This window comes from Schistocerca nitens, chromosome 11, assembly GCF_023898315.1.
Source record: "Schistocerca nitens isolate TAMUIC-IGC-003100 chromosome 11, iqSchNite1.1, whole genome shotgun sequence".
Taxonomy (NCBI): Eukaryota; Metazoa; Arthropoda; class Insecta; order Orthoptera; family Acrididae; genus Schistocerca; species Schistocerca nitens.
This window is the reverse complement of record NC_064624.1, coordinates 29,662,090-29,685,229: the sequence shown is the minus strand read 5'-3', so window position 1 is coordinate 29,685,229 and position 23,140 is coordinate 29,662,090. Positions and strand designations below refer to the sequence as shown.

The following is a 23,140-nucleotide window of genomic DNA, read 5'->3' as shown; positions in this document are numbered from 1 at the left end:
AACTTTGTGTAGATTTTCCTTGAATGTAACTGTCACAGCAGTATCACATGGCGCATAAAACATATAATGCTGGCGTTCACATACATGGAACCATTAAGGGAACTACTCATTACAACAGGAAATCAAAGCTTGAGTCTTGGGACTTGGTACGAATTTTCATGTAACTTCATCAATGCAATCTCATGTAATTCTTATTTGTGCTTATAATGTAAAGAAGCAATTCTATGAACTCACCAGCTAAATTACTTTACCTGCTCAAAGGCAATGTTTAAATCCATATGGGTATACTATAACAAAATGTTCTATTTTACCTGTTCCCTCGTTTCCAACCTGTCATACTATAATATTGTAACTTAAAGTAAACAAAGGACTGCTAAAGTGAATACACACACAATTGATAACCATCTCATTTTTTCACAACTCAGCGATGATTAATTCCATGCGGTCATATAAATTCTATAATTACCTCTTTATTCACACCCTCCTCCAGCTCTTCTTTTATATTCATGTTGAATGGGTGAACTTCGGCCTGCGGTAAAAATAACGAACTGTAATAAATACTCTTAAGCAGTCACAGTCCTCCCATATTATATAAAATGTATCACATATATAAAGCCCAATTGTCATACTACTTAATAACTAAATAGTATTTCTGGTTAAGTGTTCTCTTTTGAGTTCGAAATTCTGAGTGACGAGTTCACCATGGTATATTTCAATGGGAGGCAGCAAAAAATTTTAAGACTAATTAATGACGACACCTTTGAAAATCCATTATGATCTTCAACTTTAGCCTTCTCCCTATGCTATTGTTTTCAATCATATTTTCTAGCTTCATTATCTTCATATGCATATAATGGTAGTGTAATCAAATAAAATAACACAGCTACTACCTCAAACAATGAAATCAATGTTGTTCACATCAAATGACACAATACAGTGTACATCAACTGTGTGGGGAAGCAGGAACTGGACTGTCAAGTGCCACATCACTCATACTACTATTACGATCACAATCATAAAATGTCTAGAACAGTTACATCAAAACCTTTCATTTCAGTAAATGCTTATTTGTGATAAAATTATTTAAAAAACACACACCCTGCCTTGACACACTACTTACTACTTTTCTAACATCATTAGCTCCTTTTGGTGGGACAAGCACATTTCTAACAGTACAAAAAGAGTATGAGCTACAGGCTGAACCAGTCCTATTCTTTGGATTGAAACTATGGGTTTTACTAGCTGATCTCAAAAGAAGACAAAATTCTAGAAAAATTATTAAAGGAGCAGCACCAGCATACCAAGACTGAAAAACCAGCAATGTTGAATTAAGTGCTGGAATGAGAACAAATGAAACAGTTATTGATTAGAATGAAATTCGTTAAACTGATATCGACATCTGTTGAGAATGTTAGATAATTAGCAGCCAAAGAATTTTTGATTGGAAATCACCGTACTGACAGCAACATAGTAGACCATTTACTTTAAGAAAGAGCATATTGACAAAATAATGAAGCAACATGGTGTACGCAAAGAGGATGCCTTGAAGAGAGATGCTGGGCAGGAGATAGAAAGAATACAGCAACATCATGTTATTAACTGATCTTTGTATTAATTAACTGCCTACAGTAATAATACTAGTACAAATAATGATAACAATGATTTTGTTATTATTACTAACTGAGCCATGGCAGGCTTCCTCTTTGAATTCCTGCCCCACACCTGGTGTATGTCATTTCTTTTCCTTGGAGCTTGTGGCACCGTGGGGCACGGTACAGCCATGCAGGGTACGTAAACAGTATTTGCCATTCAGCCGAAATTGACAGATTGGAGAGACTGGTAGCCCTTTAAAAGTTCTGTCAAGTTAATAGTTGCAGGCAGAACTGTTAACAAAAGATGGAACATTGGTGTGGTCTTGGCTGTCTGTATTTGCTGTTGGTTCTTCTCTGTAAAAGTCACATTATGCAAGGAGCTTTCCCATCCAAACAACTGCCTGATTTGGATTGTGATGCACGACTTGATACTTTGTGGTGTTGCCTTGGAAGGGGTTAGGGTAATGTCTAGCAACCAGACAAGCTTTTTATTGCTATTCAATTCCCCATGTTCAGCGGTGGATTCAATAATTTGGTAATCCTGAACACTATTTTAAGAGTGACCATGTTTAGCCTTAGAACTACTGTGGTCATGTGGCTGTAGTAAGTGAGAATGACAGTGGAATTTAGATACTCCCTGTCTGCTCCAGTTTTCTACTGTTGTGGCCCACTGTTTTGGACCTCGACTCTTAGGGTGTACTCGTCACACTGTGGCTGTTAACATTGCCTCTGTACATCAGCCTCATGGAATGCACCACTGCCAGCTACCGATGGGCTGCCTTCACTCAAGTTATGTAAATTACTATTTGAAACGTGTACAAAAATTTTGTACATTTTGATGTTTGGGGGTTTGATGGGATGAGTGCTGTTCTTGTACATACCACTGCGCACTGTTAGAATGGCCACATGCTGATCAGCTCTATGTGAATCACTCATGTCATATTTAGATGTCATCCAGACTTGTGAAAATATAGCCTGTTGGTAAGTAACTGGCACATTAGAGGCTCACGGGCTGGAAGAAGCAAAAGTGTGTAAAACTGTAAGTCTTACTGAGCTCTGAACGTTTTTTGTGTGTTTGTTCACTGGCCATTTGTGAGGTGAAGAGTGAAAGAAATTTATTCCATCTCAGGGCTAGTTACTGCTTACTAGATTTAATTGTCCAACTGTTTGTTATTTTAAAGTTGTCATGGCGTGACCTTTCCTCACCTTTTATTTATGTACTGCTAAAAGTCTGTTCTGAGTACTAATTACTGCTTTTCGTTCTTAAATGGCATTCTTGAGCTCCTATGCATGCACATTCACTTACTGACTCACTTACACATCTGCTACAGTATAACTTAAGAGAATTTTTACCGTGTCTGAAGCCAGTTATATCAATCTGTGCACACTAACTCACAATTAATTACTTAACTGCTCATTGGGGCAAGATTTAAAGCAACTTGTTCTGTCTGCTGAACGAAGCTCTAGAAATCAGTGCACCTGTTTACTTTATTAAACTATCTAGAAGCACTTTGAGGTGTATCTTAATAATTTCCTTTTTCTAGTGGTCTTGAGGCAGATATAAATTGCTCTGTCTTCCAGTATAGCTATTCAGTTTTAACCTTTGAGATGAGTTATGCTTCTGTGTTATCTTAACTAGCCACGTGTTTCGAAACAATTATTTGTTCATTTGTTGAAGCATTTTCTGAGTTGCAGTTTGTGAAGGTGAAAATTTTGAATGTAAAATCTAAGGACTGATGTCAGACACAGCTTTTCTCTTTCACTATTGCCTTAATTGAATTGTCACTAAACTAGGGTATGTAACGTCTTAAATTTGAAAAGTTCAGAATGTCAATCTTAAAAAATATATCGGCTCAACCACTTGTTTATAGTTTAAAACACTAAGATTGACGCATTTCGGAAGTCAAGTTTCCATCATCAGAATAATAAAAAGTAAAAGATTCTGTTAAAACTGGCTAAAATGGAACATGCACCAGGCACAATAAATTGATAATAAAATTAGAACATCGTGGCTACTTTCCTAGTTGCAGCCGTGTCTTTCGAGGTGCATCTCCACATAGTCGACAAAATATTAAAAAAAACCTCAAAATGGTGTCACCTATGGTGTTCAACATCTAACCACATGGCTCTCTCCTCTATCGTAACTGCCCTTGTGTCTTCATTGATACCACACACCATGTAACCAAACACGACACTGAAATGCGAGTGAGCTCACGCACAAGTTAACAAGGAAGTCACAGATGTCTATACAAACAGATAATGAATACATGTTCCAAGGACGTCATGAATGATGGTATCCTGCCAATTGCTAAAAATGTAGTTACTAAAAGAAACCAGTGAAATGTTTGAAAAAGTTATTTGTATCACCAGTTAGCTGTTCATTCAGTCTGCTCTGATTATCTACGCTATGTATCAATTTCCAGCTGTCAATCTTAGTGTTTTTAAACTATAAAGAAGTAGTTGAGCCGATATATTTTTTCACATTGACAATCACAATCACGAACTCTCATCCAGTATGGATAAAATCAAAGTTCAGAGTGTCGTTTGTAATCCTGCTAATGCATCTGATTTTAGTTATTTTTTCTTAAATAAATACATTTTAATAAACAATGGAGACCCGTGTGAACCCCAATCCATCCAGTCCTTCCACTTGATTTCCCTTTCTCCTGCTGGATGTTTGGTTGGTAACAGAGGATGGTTACTTTCCTGGAAGTAAATGAGAGGTATCCTCATACTGTCAATTCACCATGAGGTGTGTGTGTGTGTGTGTGTGTGTGTGTGTGTGTGTGTGTGTGTGTGTGTGTGTGTGTGTGTGTAGGTATCCATTGCTGAACATGGGGTCCCATGACACCCAGTTTGTCCTTGTTGAAGAAGCAACAGTTAATCTACGAATTAAAAGTGTGTCAGCTGTTGTGACTCGCCGATCAAAGTGCCGCCACACAATTACGCGCGTCCTCTACGTGCGGCGCTGTCTGCCAGCCATGCAGCAGCTGCGCCACCTAAGCGGCCAGCCGAGCAGTGGCCGCTAGACTGGGACTCAGTGCTCATTCGAATGCTAACGTGTACACGTCTTACTTGTCAACTTACTCTGTGACTTATATGTGTTGTTGTGTCGTTCCGAAATATATGTGTTAAACTTTAAGTTCTAACACCAGCTTCCATGTAGTAAGGGCAGTGTTGCCAAACTTGTGGCTTGTCTGCATGCCGGTGTGGATAACCCCTTGGTGATTAGTACGAACTGCACCGGGGAGGTATATGTTGCACTAGCTGACTGAGCTCCGACCACGAGACCCTTGTGTCAGAACGTAGAGTTTTTAGAAAGTTGTCAGCCCCACCATAAGCAAATACATACAATCCAGGCACAATTGATCCAATGGGATAATCACTTGTGGGATATTCAAATAACTTACAGGTTTGCTGCTGGGTGACGTCGTCTGACACTGCCGATATTTCGACAGGAGCACACCCTGCTATTCTCAAGGCACAAAGGAAGAGTAACGCCACCGTTTTGTTGAAGAAGCACAATTACATTAAAAAGACGCAGTGTGTACTTTCTGCTTCGGCATATAGCAAAATCGGTGCTGACCCTACTGAGAGTGTTGAGAGAAAGACAAATAGCCTCCTGAAGAAACGTTCTTGGACACAGGAGACTATCAAGAGTCTTAATTCTTACTGTGCTGTACCACCTAGATTATATGGCCACCCTAACGTCCATAAAGAGGCTGTCCCGTTGAGGCCTATTGTTTCTAATATTGGTGCTCCGACATTTCGTGTAGCTAAACATCTTGATAGTTTGTTGAGCTCACTAGTAGGTAGGTGTGAACAACACATTAAGAACTCTGCAGATTTCTTACGTCGATTGCAGGGATTGTGTTTGAATGACTGATATTTTAGTCAGTTTTGATGTGGTTTCACTTTTCACTCATGTTCCTCTCTCTGATTCGTTACAGCTAATTGAGGTTAAGTTTGCTGTCGAATTAACAAATTTGTTTCGACATGTGCTGAATTCCACTTGCTTTTTATTCAATGGTCAGTACTACGAACAGACTGATGGAGTTGCAATGGGAAGCCCGTTGTGACCTATTGTGGCCAATTTGTTTATGGAGGACTTTGAGAAACGGGCATTGGAGTCAGCGACCTTGAAACCTACGTGTTTTTTCAGATATATAGATGATACTTTTTCAGATATATAGATGATACTTTTGTTGTCCCCCCCATGAACCATGGACCTTGCCGTTGGTGGGGAGGCTTCCGTGCCTCAGCGATACAGATAGCCGTACCGTAGGTGCAACCACAATGGAAGGGTATCTGTTGAGAGGCCAGACAAACATGTGGTTCCTGAAGAGGGGCAGTAGCCTTTTCAGTAGTTGCAGGGGCAACAGTTTGGATGATTGACTGATCTGGCCTTGTAACATTAACCAAAACGGCCTTGCTGTGCTGGTACTGCGAAAGGCTGAAAGCAAGGGGAAACTACAGCCGTAATTTTTCCCGAGGGCATGCAGCTTTACTGTATGATTAAATGATGATGGCGTCCTCTTGGGTAAAATATTCCGGAGGTAAAATAGTCACCCATTCGGATCTCCGGGCGAGGACTACTCGGGAGGCCGTCATTGTCAGGAGAAAGAAAACTGGCGTTCTACTGATCGGAGCGTGGAATGTCAGATCCCTTAATCGGGCAGGTAGGTTAGAAAATTTAAAAAGGGAAATGGATAGGTTAAAGTTAGATATAGTGGGAATTAGTGAAGTTCGGTGGCAGGAGGAACAAGACTTTTGGTCAGGTGATTACAGGGTTATAAATACAAAATCAAATAGGGTTATGCAGGAGTAGGTTTAAAAATGAATAAAAAAATAGGAGTGCGGGTTAGCTACTACAAACAGCATAGTGAACGCATTATTGTGGCCAAGATAGACACAAAGCCCATGCCTACTACAGTAGTACAAGTTTATATGCCAACTAGCTCTGCAGATGATGAAGAAATTGATGAAATGTATGATGATATAAAAAAATTATTCAGGTAGTGAAGGGGGACGAAAATTTAATAGTCATGGGTGACTGGAATAAGAGAGTAGGAAAAGGGAGAGAAGGAAACAAATTAGGTGAGTGTGGATTGGGGGTAAGAAATGAAAGAGGAAGCCGTCTGGTAGAATTTTGCACAGAGCATAACTTAATCATAGCTAACACTTGGTTCAAGAATCATAAAAGATGGTTGTATACATGAAGAATCACGGAGATACTAAAAGGTATCAGATAGATTATATAATGGTAAGACAGAGATTCAGGAACCAGGTTTTAAATTGTAAGACATTTCCAGGGGCAGATGTGGATTCTGACCACAATCTATTGGTTATGAACTGTAGATTAAAACTGAAGAAACTGCAAAAAGTTGGCAATTTGAGGAGATGGGACCTGGATAAACTGACTAAACCAGAGGTTGTACAGTGTTTCAGGGAGAGCATAAAGGAACAATTGACAGGAATGGGAGAAAGAAGTACAGTAGAAGAAGAATGGGTAGCTCTGAGGGATGAAGTAGTGAAGGCAGCAGAGGACCAAATAGGTAAAAAGACGAGGGGTAGTAGAAACCCTTGGGTAACAGAAGAAATATGAAAATGCAGTAAATGAAGCAGGCAAAAAGGAATACAAACGTCTCAAAAATGAGATTGACAGGAAGTGCAAAATGGCTAAGCAGGGATGGCTAGAGGACAAATGTAAGGATGTAGAGGTTTATCTCACTAGGGGTAAGATAGATACTGCCTACAGGAAAATTAGAGAGACCTTTGGAGAGAAGAGAACCACTTGTATGAATATCAAGAGCTCAGATGGCAACTCAGTTCTAAGCAAAGAAGGGAAGGCAGAAAGTTGGAAGGAGTATATAGAGGGTTTATACGAAGGCGATGTACTTGAGGACAATATTATGGAAATGGAAGAGGATGTAGATGAAGACGAAATGGGAGATAAGATACTGCGTGAAGAGTTTGACAGAGCACTGAAAGACCTGAGTCGAAACAAGGCCCCGGGAGTAGACAACATTCCATTAGAACTACTGATGGCCTTGGGAGAGCCATTCATGACACAACTCTACCATCTGGTGAGCAAGATGTATGAGACAGGCGAAATACCCTCAGACTTCAAGAAGAATATAATAATTCCAATCCCAAAGAAAGCAGGTGTTGACAGATGTGAAAATTACCGAACTATCAGTTTAATAAGTCACAGCTGCAAAATACTAACGCGAATTCTTTACAGACGGATGGAAAAACTGGTAGAAGCGGACCTCGGGGAAGATCAGTTTGGATTCCGTAGAAATGTTGGAACACATGAGGCAATACTAACCTTACGACTTATCTTAGAAGAAAGATTAAGAAAAGGCAAACCTACGTTTCTAGGATTTGTAGACTTAGAGAAAGCTTTTGACAATGTTAACTGGAATACTCTCTCAATTCTGAAGGTGGCAGGGGTAAAATACAGGGAGCGAAAGGCTATTTACAATTTGTACAGAAACCAGATGGCAGTTATAAGAGTAGAGGGGCATGAAAGGGAAGAAGTGGTTGGGAAAGGAGTGAGACAGCGTTGTAGCCTCTCCCCGATGTTATTCAATCTGTATATCGAGCAAGCAGTAAAGGAAACAAAAGAAAAATTCGGAGTGGGTATTAAAATTCATGGAGAAGAAGCAAAAATTTTGAGGTTCGCCGATGACATTGTAATTCTGTCAGAGACAGCAGAGGACTTGGAAGAGCAGTTGAACGGAATGGACAGTGTCTTGAAAGGAGGATATAAGATGAACATGAACAAAAGCAAAACGAGGATAATGGAATGTAGTCAAATTAAGTCGGGTGATGCTGAGGGAATTAGATTAGGAAATGAGACACTTAAAGTAGTAAAGGAGTTTTGCTATTTAGGGAGTAAAATAACTGATGATGGTCGAAGTAGAGGGGATATAAAATGTAGACTGGCAATGGCAAGGAAAGCGTTTCTGAAGAAGAGAAATTTGTTAACATGGAGTACAGATTTAAGTGTCAGGAAGTCGTTTCTGAAAGTATTTGGACAAGAAGAGAATAGAAGCTTTCGAAATGTGGTGCTACAGAAGAATGCTGAAGATAAGGTGGGTATATCACGTAACTAATGTGGAGGTATTGAATAGGATTGGGGAGAAGAGAAGTTTGTGGCACAACTTGACTAGAAGAAGGGACCGGTTGGTAGGACATGTTTTGAGGCATCAAGGGATCACAAATTTAGCATTGGAGGGCAGCGTGGAGAGTAAAAATCGTACAGGGAGACCAAGAGATGAATACAGTAAGCAGATTCAGAAGGATGTAGACTGCAGTAGGTACTGGGAGATGAAGAAGCTTGCACAGGATAGAGTAGCATGGAGAGCTGCATCAAACCAGTCTCAGGACTGAAGACCACAACAACAACAACAACTTTTGTTGTGTGGCCTCATGGTAGTGAGAATTTAAACCGGTTTTTGGAACATCTGAATTCAATCCACCAGAATATTCAGTTCACTATGGAGGTGGAAAAGAAGGGATGCCTTCCCTTCCTTGATGTGTTGGTCAAAAAGAAGACTGATGGTACATTGGGACATTCTGTTTATAGGAAGCCCACCCACACTGACCTCTATCTGCAAGCTGATAGTTGTCACCATCCAGCTCAGCGTGAAGGAGTACTTTGCACCTTGGTTCACAGGGCCCATGTTATCTCAAACCCTGAAAGTTTGGCAGCTGAGCTAGCACATCTCGAAGTCACCTTTCGTCAGAATGGTTATAATGAGAGGCAGATCAAACGTGCGTTGCACCATCAGCCTTCTGTGCAACAGATGAGTGACGATAGTAACTAAGTGGCACTTAAGTCTACGGCCTTTGTGCCTTACGCAGGAAGCATTTCCAACAGGATTATCCGTATTTTACAGAAATATGATGTGAAATGTGTTTTTCGACCACCTTCCAAGATTGAGGCCCTGTTGGCGTTCGTAAAAGATGATCTTCGTTTGCGTAAGGTTGGGGCCTATCGTATTCCTTGCAGTTGTGGCATGTCATATATTGGTCAGACAAGCAAGACTGTGGAAGACCAGTGTATTGAATATAAGCGTCACACACGCTTACAACAGCCGAGCAAATCCGCTATTGCAGAACATTGCCTTGACACCGATCATACTATGGAACACAACAACACGGAGATTCGGGCTTGCACGTCAAACTATTGGGATAGTGTTATTAAGGAAGCTGTTGAAATCAGACTATCAAGCAACCTTATTAACAGAGATGGTAGATTTTGTTTAAATGCTGCTTGGAATCCGGCTCTGTCTCTCCTCAAACAACAGAGGGACAAAATTAGTGCGACCTCACCTATTGATAAATAGTAACCACCAACACTTCTGATGTTGGTTATCGTTGGTTGTGTTGACACTTGTTCCGTGTGTGGTATCTTCTTTGTTTCTCCTCTGTGAACCGAGGTATTAAATTAGCTTGCACATTTTTTCTTCCTTGTATTTGTGCCTTGAGAATGGCAAGGTGTGCTCCTGTCGAAATATTGGCGGTGTCCACCGATTACACCTGAGAGCAAACCCGTAAGTTATTTGAACATTCAATTCGCCGAGAAAAGTAAGGGTCACACACTTGTGGGATATTCCACAATGTAATCTCTATTCACCGCAGGTTACATTAGCTCCACAGATACAGGGGCAGGTGCATGACTTGCTAAGAGCCAAAGGCCGGGGGCAATGGGCCCGGGGGTGGGGGGGGAAGGGGCCGAGGCCGGGGGGGAGGAAAGGGGCCGATGCCGGGGGGCGAAAGGGGCCGAGGCCGGGGGGGGCGAAAGGGGCCGAGGCCGGGGGGGGCGAAAGGGGCCGGGCCGGGGGGGGGCGAAAGGGGCCGAGGCCGGGGGGGCGAAAGGGGCCGAGGCCGGGGGGGCGAAAGGGGCCGAGGCCGGGGGGGCGAAAGGGGCCGAGGCCGGGGGGGCGAAAGGGGCCGAGGCCGGGGGGGGCGAAAGGGGCCGAGGCCGGAGGGGGCGAAAGGGGCCGAGGCCGGGGGGGCGAAAGGGGCCGTGGCCGGGGGGGCGAAAGGGGCCGTGGCCGGGGGGGGCGAAAGGGGCCGTGGCCGAGGCCGAGTGGGGGGGAAAGGGGCCGTGGCCGAGGCCGTGTGGGGGGGAAAGGGGCCGTGGCCGAGGCCGAGTGGGGGGGAAAGGGGCCGTGGCCGAGGCCGAGTGGGGGGGAAAGGGGCCCGAGGCCGAGTGGGGGGGAAAGGGGCCCGAGGCCGAGTGGGGGGGAAAGGGGCCCGAGGCCGAGTGGTGGCCGGGGGGGGCGAAAGGGGCCGTGGCCGAGGCCGAGTGGGGGGGAAAGGGGCCGTGGCCGAGGCCGTGTGGGGGGGAAAGGGGCCGTGGCCGAGGCCGAGTGGGGGGGAAAGGGGCCCGAGGCCGAGTGGGGGGGAAAGGGGCCCGAGGCCGAGTGGGGGGGAAAGGGGCCCGAGGCCGAGTGGGGGGGGAAAGGGGCCCGAGGCCGAGTGGGGGGGGAAAGGGGCCCAGGGGGGGAAAGGGCAAGGCCGAGGCAGAGCGCGAAAGGGCAAGGCCGAGGCAGAGCGCGAAAGGGCAAGGCCGAGGCAGAGCGCGAAAGGGCAAGGCCGAGGCAGAGCGCGAAAGGGCAAGGCCGAGGCAGAGCGCGAAAGGGCAAGGCCGAGGCAGAGCGCGAAAGGGCAAGGCCGAGGCAGAGCGCGAAAGGGCAAGGCCGAGGCAGAGCGCGAAAGGGCAAGGCCGAGGCAGAGCGCGAAAGGGCAAGGCCGAGGCAGAGCGCGAAAGGGCAAGGCCGAGGCAGAGCGCGAAAGGGCAAGGCCGAGGCAGAGCGCGAAAGGGCAAGGCCGAGGCAGAGCGCGAAAGGGCAAGGCCGAGGCAGAGCGCGAAAGGGCAAGGCCGAGGCAGAGCGCGAAAGGGCAAGGCCGAGGCAGAGCGCGAAAGGGCAAGGCCGAGGCAGAGCGCGAAAGGGCAAGGCCGAGGCAGAGCGCGAAAGGGCAAGGCCGAGGCAGAGCGCGAAAGGGCAAGGCCGAGGCAGAGCGCGAAAGGGCAAGGCCGAGGCAGAGCGCGAAAGGGCAAGGCCGAGGCAGAGCGCGAAAGGGCAAGGCCGAGGCAGAGCGCGAAAGGGCAAGGCCGAGGCAGAGCGCGAAAGGGCAAGGCCGAGGCAGAGCGCGAAAGGGCAAGGCCGAGGCAGAGCGCGAAAGGGCAAGGCCGAGGCAGAGCGCGAAAGGGCAACGCCGAGGCAGAGCGCGAAAGGGCAACGCCGAGGCAGAGCGCGAAAGGGCAACGCCGAGGCAGAGCGCGAAAGGGCAACGCCGAGGCAGAGCGCGAAAGGGCAACGCCGAGGCAGAGCGCGAAAGGGCAACGCCGAGGCAGAGCGCGAAAGGGCAACGCCGAGGCAGAGCGCGAAAGGGCAACGCCGAGGCAGAGCGCGAAAGGGCAACGCCGAGGCAGAGCGCGAAAGGGCAACGCCGAGGCAGAGCGCGAAAGGGCAACGCCGAGGCAGAGCGCGAAAGGGCAACGCCGAGGCAGAGCGCGAAAGGGCAACGCCGAGGCAGAGCGCGAAAGGGCAACGCCGAGGCAGAGCGCGAAAGGGCAACGCCGAGGCAGAGCGCGAAAGGGCAACGCCGAGGCAGAGCGCGAAAGGGCAAGGCCGAGGCAGAGCGCGAAAGGGCAAGGCCGAGGCAGAGCGCGAAAGGGCAAGGCCGAGGCAGAGCGCGAAAGGGCAAGGCCGAGGCAGAGCGCGAAAGGGCAAGGCCGAGGCAGAGCGCGAAAGGGCAAGGCCGAGGCAGAGCGCGAAAGGGCAAGGCCGAGGCAGAGCGCGAAAGGGCAAGGCCGAGGCAGAGCGCGAAAGGGCAAGGCCGAGGCAGAGCGCGAAAGGGCAAGGCCGAGGCAGAGCGCGAAAGGGCAAGGCCGAGGCAGAGCGCGAAAGGGCAAGGCCGAGGCAGAGCGCGAAAGGGCAAGGCCGAGGCAGAGCGCGAAAGGGCAAGGCCGAGGCAGAGCGCGAAAGGGCAAGGCCGAGGCAGAGCGCGAAAGGGCAAGGCCGAGGCAGAGCGCGAAAGGGCAAGGCCGAGGCAGAGCGCGAAAGGGCAAGGCCGAGGCAGAGCGCGAAAGGGCAAGGCCGAGGCAGAGCGCGAAAGGGCAAGGCCGAGGCAGAGCGCGAAAGGGCAAGGCCGAGGCAGAGCGCGAAAGGGCAAGGCCGAGGCAGAGCGCGAAAGGGCAAGGCCGAGGCAGAGCGCGAAAGGGCAAGGCCGAGGCAGAGCGCGAAAGGGCAAGGCCGAGGCAGAGCGCGAAAGGGCAAGGCCGAGGCAGAGCGCGAAAGGGCAAGGCCGAGGCAGAGCGCGAAAGGGCAAGGCCGAGGCAGAGCGCGAAAGGGCAAGGCCGAGGCAGAGCGCGAAAGGGCAAGGCCGAGGCAGAGCGCGAAAGGGCAAGGCCGAGGCAGAGCGCGAAAGGGCAAGGCCGAGGCAGAGCGCGAAAGGGCAAGGCCGAGGCAGAGCGCGAAAGGGCAAGGCCGAGGCAGAGCGCGAAAGGGCAAGGCCGAGGCAGAGCGCGAAAGGGCAAGGCCGAGGCAGAGCGCGAAAGGGCAAGGCCGAGGCAGAGCGCGAAAGGGCAAGGCCGAGGCAGAGCGCGAAAGGGCAAGGCCGAGGCAGAGCGCGAAAGGGCAAGGCCGAGGCAGAGCGCGAAAGGGCAAGGCCGAGGCAGAGCGCGAAAGGGCAAGGCCGAGGCAGAGCGCGAAAGGGCAAGGCCGAGGCAGAGCGCGAAAGGGCAAGGCCGAGGCAGAGCGCGAAAGGGCAAGGCCGAGGCAGAGCGCGAAAGGGCAAGGCCGAGGCAGAGCGCGAAAGGGCAAGGCCGAGGCAGAGCGCGAAAGGGCAAGGCCGAGGCAGAGTGGAAAAGGCCAAAGTGGAGGCAGAGGCATTGACAGAATGTGCCAAGGCAGAGGATGAAAAGGCCGAGGCCGAGAAGCTAAAGGCGCCATTCTCCGGACTGAAGATCACAACAAGAAATGCATCCTCCCAAAGGAATGATGAAGGTATGAGGATTCATCAGACCATGCAGTGCTCTCCCATTGCGCCAACACCCAATGCCAATAGTTACATGCCTATTTCAGTTGTAGTTGTCTATGTCATGACGTTAACACTGGCACATTCATGGGTCATCAGCAGCACAGACTCATCATTAGGAGTGTTTGGAGCATTGTGCATGCAGACCCACTTTTACTCAGCCCAGCATTAATGCTGTGCAGCTTCCCAAATGCTCATCCGCAGCCTTCAGGCCATCAAAATCTGCTCTCAGTCAAGCTCAGATTGTGTGCATTCCCTATTTTACACCCAGACAGCATGCTCACTGATACTCCATTCACCCAGTGTGTGTGACTGGAAGACAAGGTGAAGTGCTATTCCCTGGATATGTTTATACTGACAGCAGATCAGTGGTTATAATGTTTTGGCTGATGTTATGGATATAGTATTATGACTTCCAAATGGATGCTGGGCAATGCCAAGGGAACCATTCTGCAACATTTGAGGCAAATGTCAAACGCATCAAATTACTACAAGGGTGTACCAGAAAATAATGCCTCCTAAGCTTTGATTCTGTTCTTCATGTCAGTTGTCATGCATATTACTCTGTTGATGTTACAACTTTGCTGACAATATGTAGCACCCTCCTGCTGGAGAGTTCTGAACTGCAGTGTGTAACGTGTGTGTGTTATTTAACTGTGTCAGCACGTCAGAAAACCCTCAGAAAACAGAACACAAATTCAAATAGTTCATCCACATGTGGAGCACCCTCTCCTTCAGCATGACAATGCTAGACCACACACAACTTTTTTTGCACCTGCAACAGGCTGACACCTTTGATCCATTGTTATTTATCATCCTCCATACTGTCCCAGTTTGACCAAATTAATTTTCAACTATTCCCAAAACACCTTCAAGGACTTCAGTTTTATAGTGGTGAATTGGGGTGAGCAGAGGTGAGGCTGTGGGTCTGCCAACAAAGTCAAACATTCTACAGTGATGACACCAACAACCTAGTGTCTCACTGGGAGAAAGGTGTTCAGTGCCATGGTGACTATGTTTGAAATAAATATTTAAACACTAAGAATAAAGTTGTAAAATGTTAGCACAGTTTGTTTTGATTAAAATGCTTCAATAATTTTCAAATAAAAATTGTGTACCATTACTTTCCAGCACGTGCTCATGCCAAAATATACACCATTTAAAAACTAAGCTTTATTAATTTTGCAAAGAAGGTTGGCTTTCAACTAATAATCTCTACATGCATTTCTTAAGGTCATAGGGAAGTTCAGTCCCACTAACACAGCACACAATGTCAGAGGTAGAAGTTACATTCTGGGCAATATTTAGATTTTTTGGTAGACATTAGGCTGTGTTACTGGTCAATTTGTTACCACATCCTTTACTTGGCTTTCACATTTCTTGGCTTTGTCAGCTCACAATCACACTGCCACCTTTCAACTTAGGCTACGCCTTGAGCTGGACTATGGATCAGTCTCTCACCACAACATATATTTCAAGGAGGGGGGGGGGGGGGTGGGGGCGGGTCTAGCACAACATTTTGACCTTCTAGTCTTTGAACAGTTCTCAGGTTCAGGTCCAAGGTCAATGACTCTTCAAATTGCTTTTCATTCACATGATGTGTGTTGTGCATACATATCATTCTGTATGCCAAACCATCATTACATCAGGGGTGAAGGCAAAGGCTTTAAGTATGTTGGGTCTAACCACTCTTTTACTGTATTTAATAAAATGTAGTATATTTACTTTCCTATAATTTCCTCACAGTGATGGTTTAGGATTACTGTTGTGATACTGTTCGTCAAATGAATTGCAAGCTGATCACATAGTTCATACAAACTATAATGAAGTACTCACATATATTCAAATGCAAATGCTGCATTAATGCTATCACAGTACTTCTGCAGTTGCACCCAATATGGGTGTTTAAGCACACTTGTTCAGCACAGATAGTACACAAGTAGTTGTGATTGTGTCAGGAACCTCAATTCTGGTAGGCAGAATAAAAATACTAGTCGCACCAAGTGAATTTGTTTTCCTGCTGATAGCTGAACACCCTACAAATGGCTGCACTGCATCAGATTTCAAGTGACATGTATATGTAAGATTATTTACACCAGTAACTGTAACATTCTGGCAGTTTCACAAAAGTATGTGTAACAACATGCAGCAAACACAGAAAGTGGTTATGAACAAACCTGTCAATATGTAATGTGTAACACCACTGCTTCATGAAAACTTCGCTGCCAACATACAAATTCATTCTGCAGATACAGGCTGTGTAACAATTTATGTTTTCATATGGTATTTGTCTGAAATTTAACATTACTATTGGGTCATTCCATGTCAAGTTGGCCTAAATTTAGACTAGTTCCCCACTTGACCATCTCCAATTTGATGAAATTTTTAAAGGATTATATATAGACCCTACATGAAGCACTGCCAAATTACAGCTTCATAAGTAGTATGGTGGGGCCACCATCCACCTCTCCATAAAGGCTCGTTTTTTGACATTGCGACAAATGAATAAATGATCAACTTTGTTTTACCACTGTTCAGGATCTAAGAGACCTGTTGTGCTCAAACTTTGTGATCCTGTTCAACTTTTTGGGAACAATAGCTTTGTTTTAGTACAAAAGGTCAAACTACGGTAAATTCATCAGTGTGATATCGAAGTGGTTCATAAATCTTGTCATATCAAATAAACTTACATTTATATTAGATTAAAAAATACATGTACCAGTCGTACTCTTTATGGTTGCCAGGCCAAATATTTCAGTTCTTAATTCATTTGCTGAAATTTGTTATTAATAGAAATTACAGTTGAGCTATAATGTCAGCTCATTCTTTTTGCTGATGGAGCTGAAATGACAGAAATAATGTGTTGGTTTGGAATCCAACAAGCATCCTGCCTAGCTGGCCAATAGAATGAATGTGCAGGTCAGTTGGGGTGCATGAAAATGAAACATTTTCCTCTTCTGAAACATCAGACACAGTACCAATCAACCATTTCTGATCATATATACAGGCAATTTATTGGCCCAGTTGTAAGGCTTTAATATTTCTGAATGAAACACTTGACGTTGGTCAACATTTGCCACAAAGAAGTTTGTATCATTGAATACTCTTCTAATACAAACTTGCTCTTCATTTAATGGCACAAAATGGCGATTCTCTCTTGCTCCTGATATTGTACAGCCATTTTTTAACCTTGCTTCCTGCTCAGTTTTTAATGTTTCAATTTGTTCTTTTGAAACAGAAATGAATTGGATTCCTCTGTTATTCTCTGTACAGTATATAAACAAGTCAGTTGGTGTCAAATCTGGTCCTCAGTTGGTCTTTGAAGGCTTGCTCTTGCTGCCAGGCACTTTACAGTTCCTCCAATTCCATCACATGGAGATTTACCATGGCTTGTAGCAGAAAAGTTCCATTCAGCTGAGATTCCAGTCATTTTGATGGTGGCAGAGATTCAGAGAATTTTTGAAGTTTTTGCACTGCGCTGCTCACCCATCACTGAAGTAGTAAATTTGTGTCATTTTTCCAAGGAGACACTTTAGATCTTCTATTAAGTCCACTATAAAAGCATTTACAGCAATTGCATCACGTTTCAGGCTCTCTCTTATTATACAGTAGCTGATACTGCTGATGTCCAAGTTATTTCTGAAGTACACAACAAATGGGTGTAAAGTTGCTTGGCTGTTATTCCAGTGAAAGCCTTTAACTGCATCCTGCACAATGAAGGAATAATTTTCAGCAAAGTCAATTAATATGATCATTTCAGCTGGCTTACAGTTTTCTTTTATACAATTTAGGTGCTTGCTCTGGTGCTTTGCAACAGAATGAGTGGAAAGTTTGTCAGTTTTTGAAATCAGATCTTCAATAAAATCCTCAGTGGTCATCTGCTTTGTTTCTAATGTATCTATATCATTGTTCACCCATTGTTTGAACTCAATGGTATCAACTGGATCACTGTCTTCTAAACTACTTTCTAAAAACTGTTCAAGTAATTCTTTTCCAGGACAGATTTCAGCGATGAAGCATGCATTGTGGATTCCAAATCACACACTGTTTTAGCAATCAGACTCTTATAATCTTCTTTAATTTGAGTGCTTGCAAGCATCAGTTTTACAGTTTGGTGTAAAGTGCAAACGGAAACTGAGTGGGTTCTTCAGCACCCACAGCAATGCACCATTTTGGCCTCAATTCACAAAATTTGCCAAATCCAATTTCAGGCCCATGCTGAAGCTGATATGCAGCAAACATGTCTTTCAAATTATTCAGGAGTAGGTATTTTTGCATCAAAACTATCTTTCTTTCTATTCTAATTGATACACAGTCTTTTTACCTGGAGAAATTTGACTAATTCTTCATTCTGAAAAAATGTTACCACTCTTTCTTTTACAGCATCTGGAATCTTCTTGCCACACTTGTTCTTTAGCAGAGTTAGTATACCATTTTCTGCCTGTAACTTCCTAGCTGTTTTTACCATCCTCTCTGAAACACCAAATTCTTGCATTCTCTCTTTTAAAGTCCAGCTTTGTGGTACTAATGTCAGTATCTGCAATTTTTCAGGCTGCCTTGACAATTGCAACTTCTCTTTCAATTCCTTAATCAGCTGCTTATAATCTTCACAATCTGGACATATCTTGCTTGTACTAGGTGTTTGAAGATCTTTTGGGGCGAATCCTCCGGCAGAAGAAATGTTATTCACAATTGCCTGTCGAGCTTCACTTATTTTTTGTTTTGCGTAACCTTTCACAACCCTTTTGGATATTCTCTGAGATTTTAGAGGGGAGACCCGAAAAGCAGTGAGAATTGAATCAATTGATACTTCTGAATATGCTTTGTCTTCTGACTGGTTTGAAGTTGACTGATTTTTCTGCTTTCTTTGCTAAAAATTGTTTCTGCAAGCTGGACAGATTTCCGACCAGGTTTCACATTGCTCTTAGTCACTGCTTGCAATTGTTTCGCTGTTTCCACATTGACAATCTGTAAACCCTTTTTAACAGAGTGGTTCTTTGTACCAAAAGGGTTACAACAATATCACAGTAGAAAGGCATATTTGTCCACAAGTATTGCTTTGTGAAGAAAGCATATTTATGAATTTTCAGTAAGACATACCTCACTTCTTTGGTTTATTAATTCCTATCACTCTACTTAAAATTCTTTGATTGGAATGGAGTCTCATTGATGTGTGTATATTTTCAGCTGATATGCATAATTATCTGCAGGACCAATGACACACCGTACTGAAACCTCACTGATATCCATTACACTACATTTAATTTATGCTTCTAATTGCTGTTTGTTTCAATATTGGAAATACGGAAGCGTCCGATCTAACCCGTCGGCTTTGACCCATGATGTCACAAATATAGCGGAAACGACATTTCCAATATGGCGGATATAGAAACGTTGCATACGTATCACAAAGACGAAAACACATAGAAAAACAACACACACAAAGGTTTCACAAGAACAATCTGCTAACATTGATAGCAAACAAAGATAATAATAAACAATTGGTACTCAAGGCCAGGCAGGGGGGGGCTGCACCCCCCGACCCCCCCCCCCCGCCAAAAAAAAACTCCCAACTTAACCTCATATTCAGGGCTACGCTACAGATCAATGTGTAGGTCAATCATAAGATAAAAAAAAGAAACAAATAAAAAAAAATAAAAAAACAATATTGATTCATTAGACATAACGAGTAGCGACAAAACATATAGACCATAAAGATTGAACAATCTAATGGCAAACTGATAAAAGCCTCATAGACGACGTTAAAACAAAAAGTACAGTAAAAAGGTAAACTATATATTACAGGCCCTAAAACTCCTACTTAGGTAACGTCAACGAGGCAACATCTACAAACACGCGACACTCACAAACCAAACTCCGCGCTGTAATGACGTCACACACCACAACACCCTTACGTCACGGGTCAAAGCCGACGCGTGAGATCGGATGTTTCTGTTGACCCTCAATATTAGATAAAGTAAAAGTGGTGTATATTTCCAAATGAAAAATATTAAACAATCATAGGTAATGGGAACTTCCTTGAGAATACAACAGAAAAATTAAATAACCTGAAACATTTCTAAAAAGTCACCCCATACCTTGAAATAATTTTTACTTACCGAAAAATGATGTTTATTCAGTGATAACACACTTTACATCATTTAAAAAGGCACACACAACATCTGAAACACTCTTCACTACACAACAATGTGGTTCAGACATTGTTGAAGCATGTTATTAAACTCAACTGTTGACACTAAACTGGTCTGTCTCTAAAATAAAAACTTTTTCTGATCAGACAAGGTGAGCTCAGATAACTCAGTTATTCTTTGAGCAATCTGGATGCCACTGGCAGTGCTTTATGAAATGCTGACAGGCTGCAGATAACTAAAGTACCAGCTTCAGAAAGTTATTCTTTCAGTAGATACAAGGCAATGAACTAGAGTCAAAATTTGGCTTGAAAAGATTTGAGCTACTTTGATAGCACACTATGATGAATTTACTATAGTTTGACCTTTTCTTTTACAGCTAAGAAATTGTACCCAAAAAGTTGAACAGGATCACAAAGTTCCTGAACAACAGGTCTCTCAGATCCTGAACAATGGTAAAACAAAGTTCATCATTTATTCAGGTCAGTCGCAATGTCAAAAATTGAGCCTTTATGAAAAGGTGGCTAGTAGCCCCACCATACTACTTATGAAGCTGTAATTCGGCAGTGCTATATGTAAGGTCTCTGTGTAAGGTCTATATGTACAACCTGTAAAAATTTCATGGAAATTGGAGATGGTCGAGTGGGGATCCTTAGGCCACTTGACATGGAATGACTCTGCTGACAGTTCTCACACTTTGTTCACATATTCAAGGTCAACACCTGGTTAATAGCACTACAAAATTTACTTTTCGGATTAGTGGCGTGCAAATGTCACTTCATCATCCATAAATTACACTTCTTATTCCGTACCATGATACACTGCAATAATGCATTAACTGCAGCCATACCATTTATAAATTTAATGGCACTGCTAAGATTCACTATGGTCATAGTTATTCTTAAGTTGCACATTAAGGCTGTCATTTAAAAGAAGCGTATCAGAGCAGAATATACCCACTTTATCAGTATAATTGAATTGTGCCTTAAAAAGTTTTCCCTGTTTACTGAACATTAAATTGAAACTCTTGCTGAATTCTATGTGAGGTTTAATAACAGGCTTATTTCAATGCACTGTGCAAAATGTCATATTTAAGAGTGAAAGTTCATCAGTTGTTTAGTAAACAGAATTACTCATGTTTCCAGCAGTATGACATTAATTTTATGTATTCACACACCATACTGTGCACATTAATGAAACACTTAAGAAATACAAGTAAGCCACTTACCATGAAGTATAGCTCTGTTTTTACTTTGTCTGTTCCCTCTTTTCTTATCCACATAGCTGGCTCCTGGTCCATTGCTTTAGTTCTACAGTCTGAAAAAAAAGCAATCAGATAAGAACAGTGGTACTCAGTTTCCGTTATTACCATGAAGTATAGCTCAAAGGCAGTATTTTCACTCATCTAATGGTGCAGCAAATGGGTGATTACACAGGAAACAGATTCAGAAAGGATGAGGAAAAGTAGGTTCAGTGATACAAACTCATTTACATTTCTCAGGTCATGAAGAGTGAGAACACTCAAAGTAACATGCCCTGGAAACTGAGTATTGATAGATGATACTGATCGTTTTTATCACTGGCTCATGGATACTTTTCTATTGTGACAGTTATGGAAAATGTGTATTTTTTTGTGCATGCACTAACTTCAGCATTACAAACAATCAAAGTGGGCAAGAGATTGCAGCGAAATTACTGAATAACATCAAATATTTCATTCTACACTTCGTTCATTGCGTTAATTTCAGTCTGATAGGGACATGATGAGAATCCAGACTTACAGATTGTTTATCAGTGAATATGCATTTTCAACATAGGTATTACCTTGAAACCTCCTTCATCTGTATTCATTCACGGATGTGTATTCATTTTATAGTAAGCATCATCATTTTGGAATCTCTACCTGCAATTAAAGAAAACCATATACATGTACCATAGATTGCTCACTGCAGTGCGAAAGTTCTCATTCTTGATTACCATCATGATTAAACAGTGGTTCGTTTTTTCTTACAAAACTGGTTTACTAAAACGACTTCCTACTAACTAACTATGATGAATGATCTATTAAGTTCTGATGACATGTAATGCTTTATGTTAGACGAATTACATTTAATTTGTACCGTGTATTTCGCCAGTTCCTAAATTACAGTATTCTTATACAGAACTCCATTAAAACCCACACACTACAACAAACTGGTATTTAAACATGATTAGATGAGTATTAACGACACGAGTAATCAAAGCACAGGGAAAACTAGCAAAATGCAACAGAATTACAGCATTTCCTTTCATGCGAAAATACTCAAAGCATGAAATGAAGTAACTGTGGGCACTTGTAAACATGCTTACGTTAGCTCTAAAATCTGGAGCCGCTATATGTCTACATCACAGCAAATTATCATAACAATCATTATTATATTTAAGTCAACATAACCGTACTAACATAACGAATGTTTGAATTTCACTGTCCGCCTTTTCTCGTCAGTCACGAAGTACATGACGGAGATCACTGCATGGGCAAATTGCTCCTGACAACACGTCACAATCTAAGCCATTTCTTTTATTAAGATACACGTAGCGATTTTACCGGACAGGCCAAAAACAACAAGCTCTAGTAACTCGGGTATTTAGTTGATATGAACATAACCTGAAAATTTACAACACTCGTACACCTTCACCAAACACACTATAGGTGATGTGATCACAAATACAGAATAAAATCTCATCCTTACGCATCCATTAAAAATTAAAAGACAGCAGACTCAAACATAGCTACCACAGCGTCATCACAAGATATTCGTGAACTATTACACTCGTCAAACTCAACTGTTATTGTGATAAAAATGAAGAAGTGCACTAATTTACTTACGAAACAATTTTCTTCACTTACTCTTGTTTGCAGTTTATAAACGCTTAAAAATTACCTGGAGAATGTCAAACAGAAAATTCCGCTAAACCATAAGGATTCACCTGCCTACACACTCGCACTGAAAGAAACCAGGTAAACCAAAGATCTTGCAGCAAGACAAAGCACTCTGCCGTGGACTGTGAGACAACCAGTACGGAAAAACCGGAAAGATATAATGCGAAAATTAAATTAGATAGGATACCTACTCTATCCCTTTGGTAAATCCTTATTGCTATTTTAGTATAACAACTACATAACTTAAAATATCTGATTTTGAAAACATTTATATCCCTGTGTTATCAATGTTTTTATATTTTTTATGGCGTTGCTTGTCCTTGAAAGTGTTTCTCCTATGTCTCTAAATTCTGTTCTTTAAAGGGGTGCACATCAGTAATGTCACCTTCATTGGCTGCCTACAATAGCTCTGAACT

The 23,140-nt window shown here is 43.5% G+C and overlaps 1 protein-coding gene across 5 annotated transcripts in view; it reads right to left on the bottom strand.

The window, feature by feature from the left end:
* Window positions 1-22,802, bottom strand: part of LOC126213407 (zinc finger protein 676-like) — a 99,057-nt gene extending 76,255 nt beyond the window's left edge. For 2 of the 5 annotated variants that reach the window (XM_049941132.1, XM_049941136.1), the window contains exons 1-4: window positions 22,726-22,799; window positions 21,626-21,704; window positions 21,030-21,118; window positions 467-529 (exon numbers count right to left, since the gene is read on the bottom strand). In XM_049941132.1, coding sequence (XP_049797089.1) covers window positions 467-529; window positions 21,030-21,101 — 135 coding nt within the window. In that variant the 5' untranslated portion in view covers window positions 21,102-21,118; window positions 21,626-21,704; window positions 22,726-22,799. Of the gene's footprint in view, window positions 1-466; window positions 530-21,029; window positions 21,119-21,625; window positions 21,705-22,670 lie in introns of those variants that run through there. The other 3 variants (XM_049941133.1, XM_049941134.1, XM_049941135.1) reach the window with 3 other exon arrangements.
* Window positions 22,803-23,140: the final 338 nt, after the last annotated feature.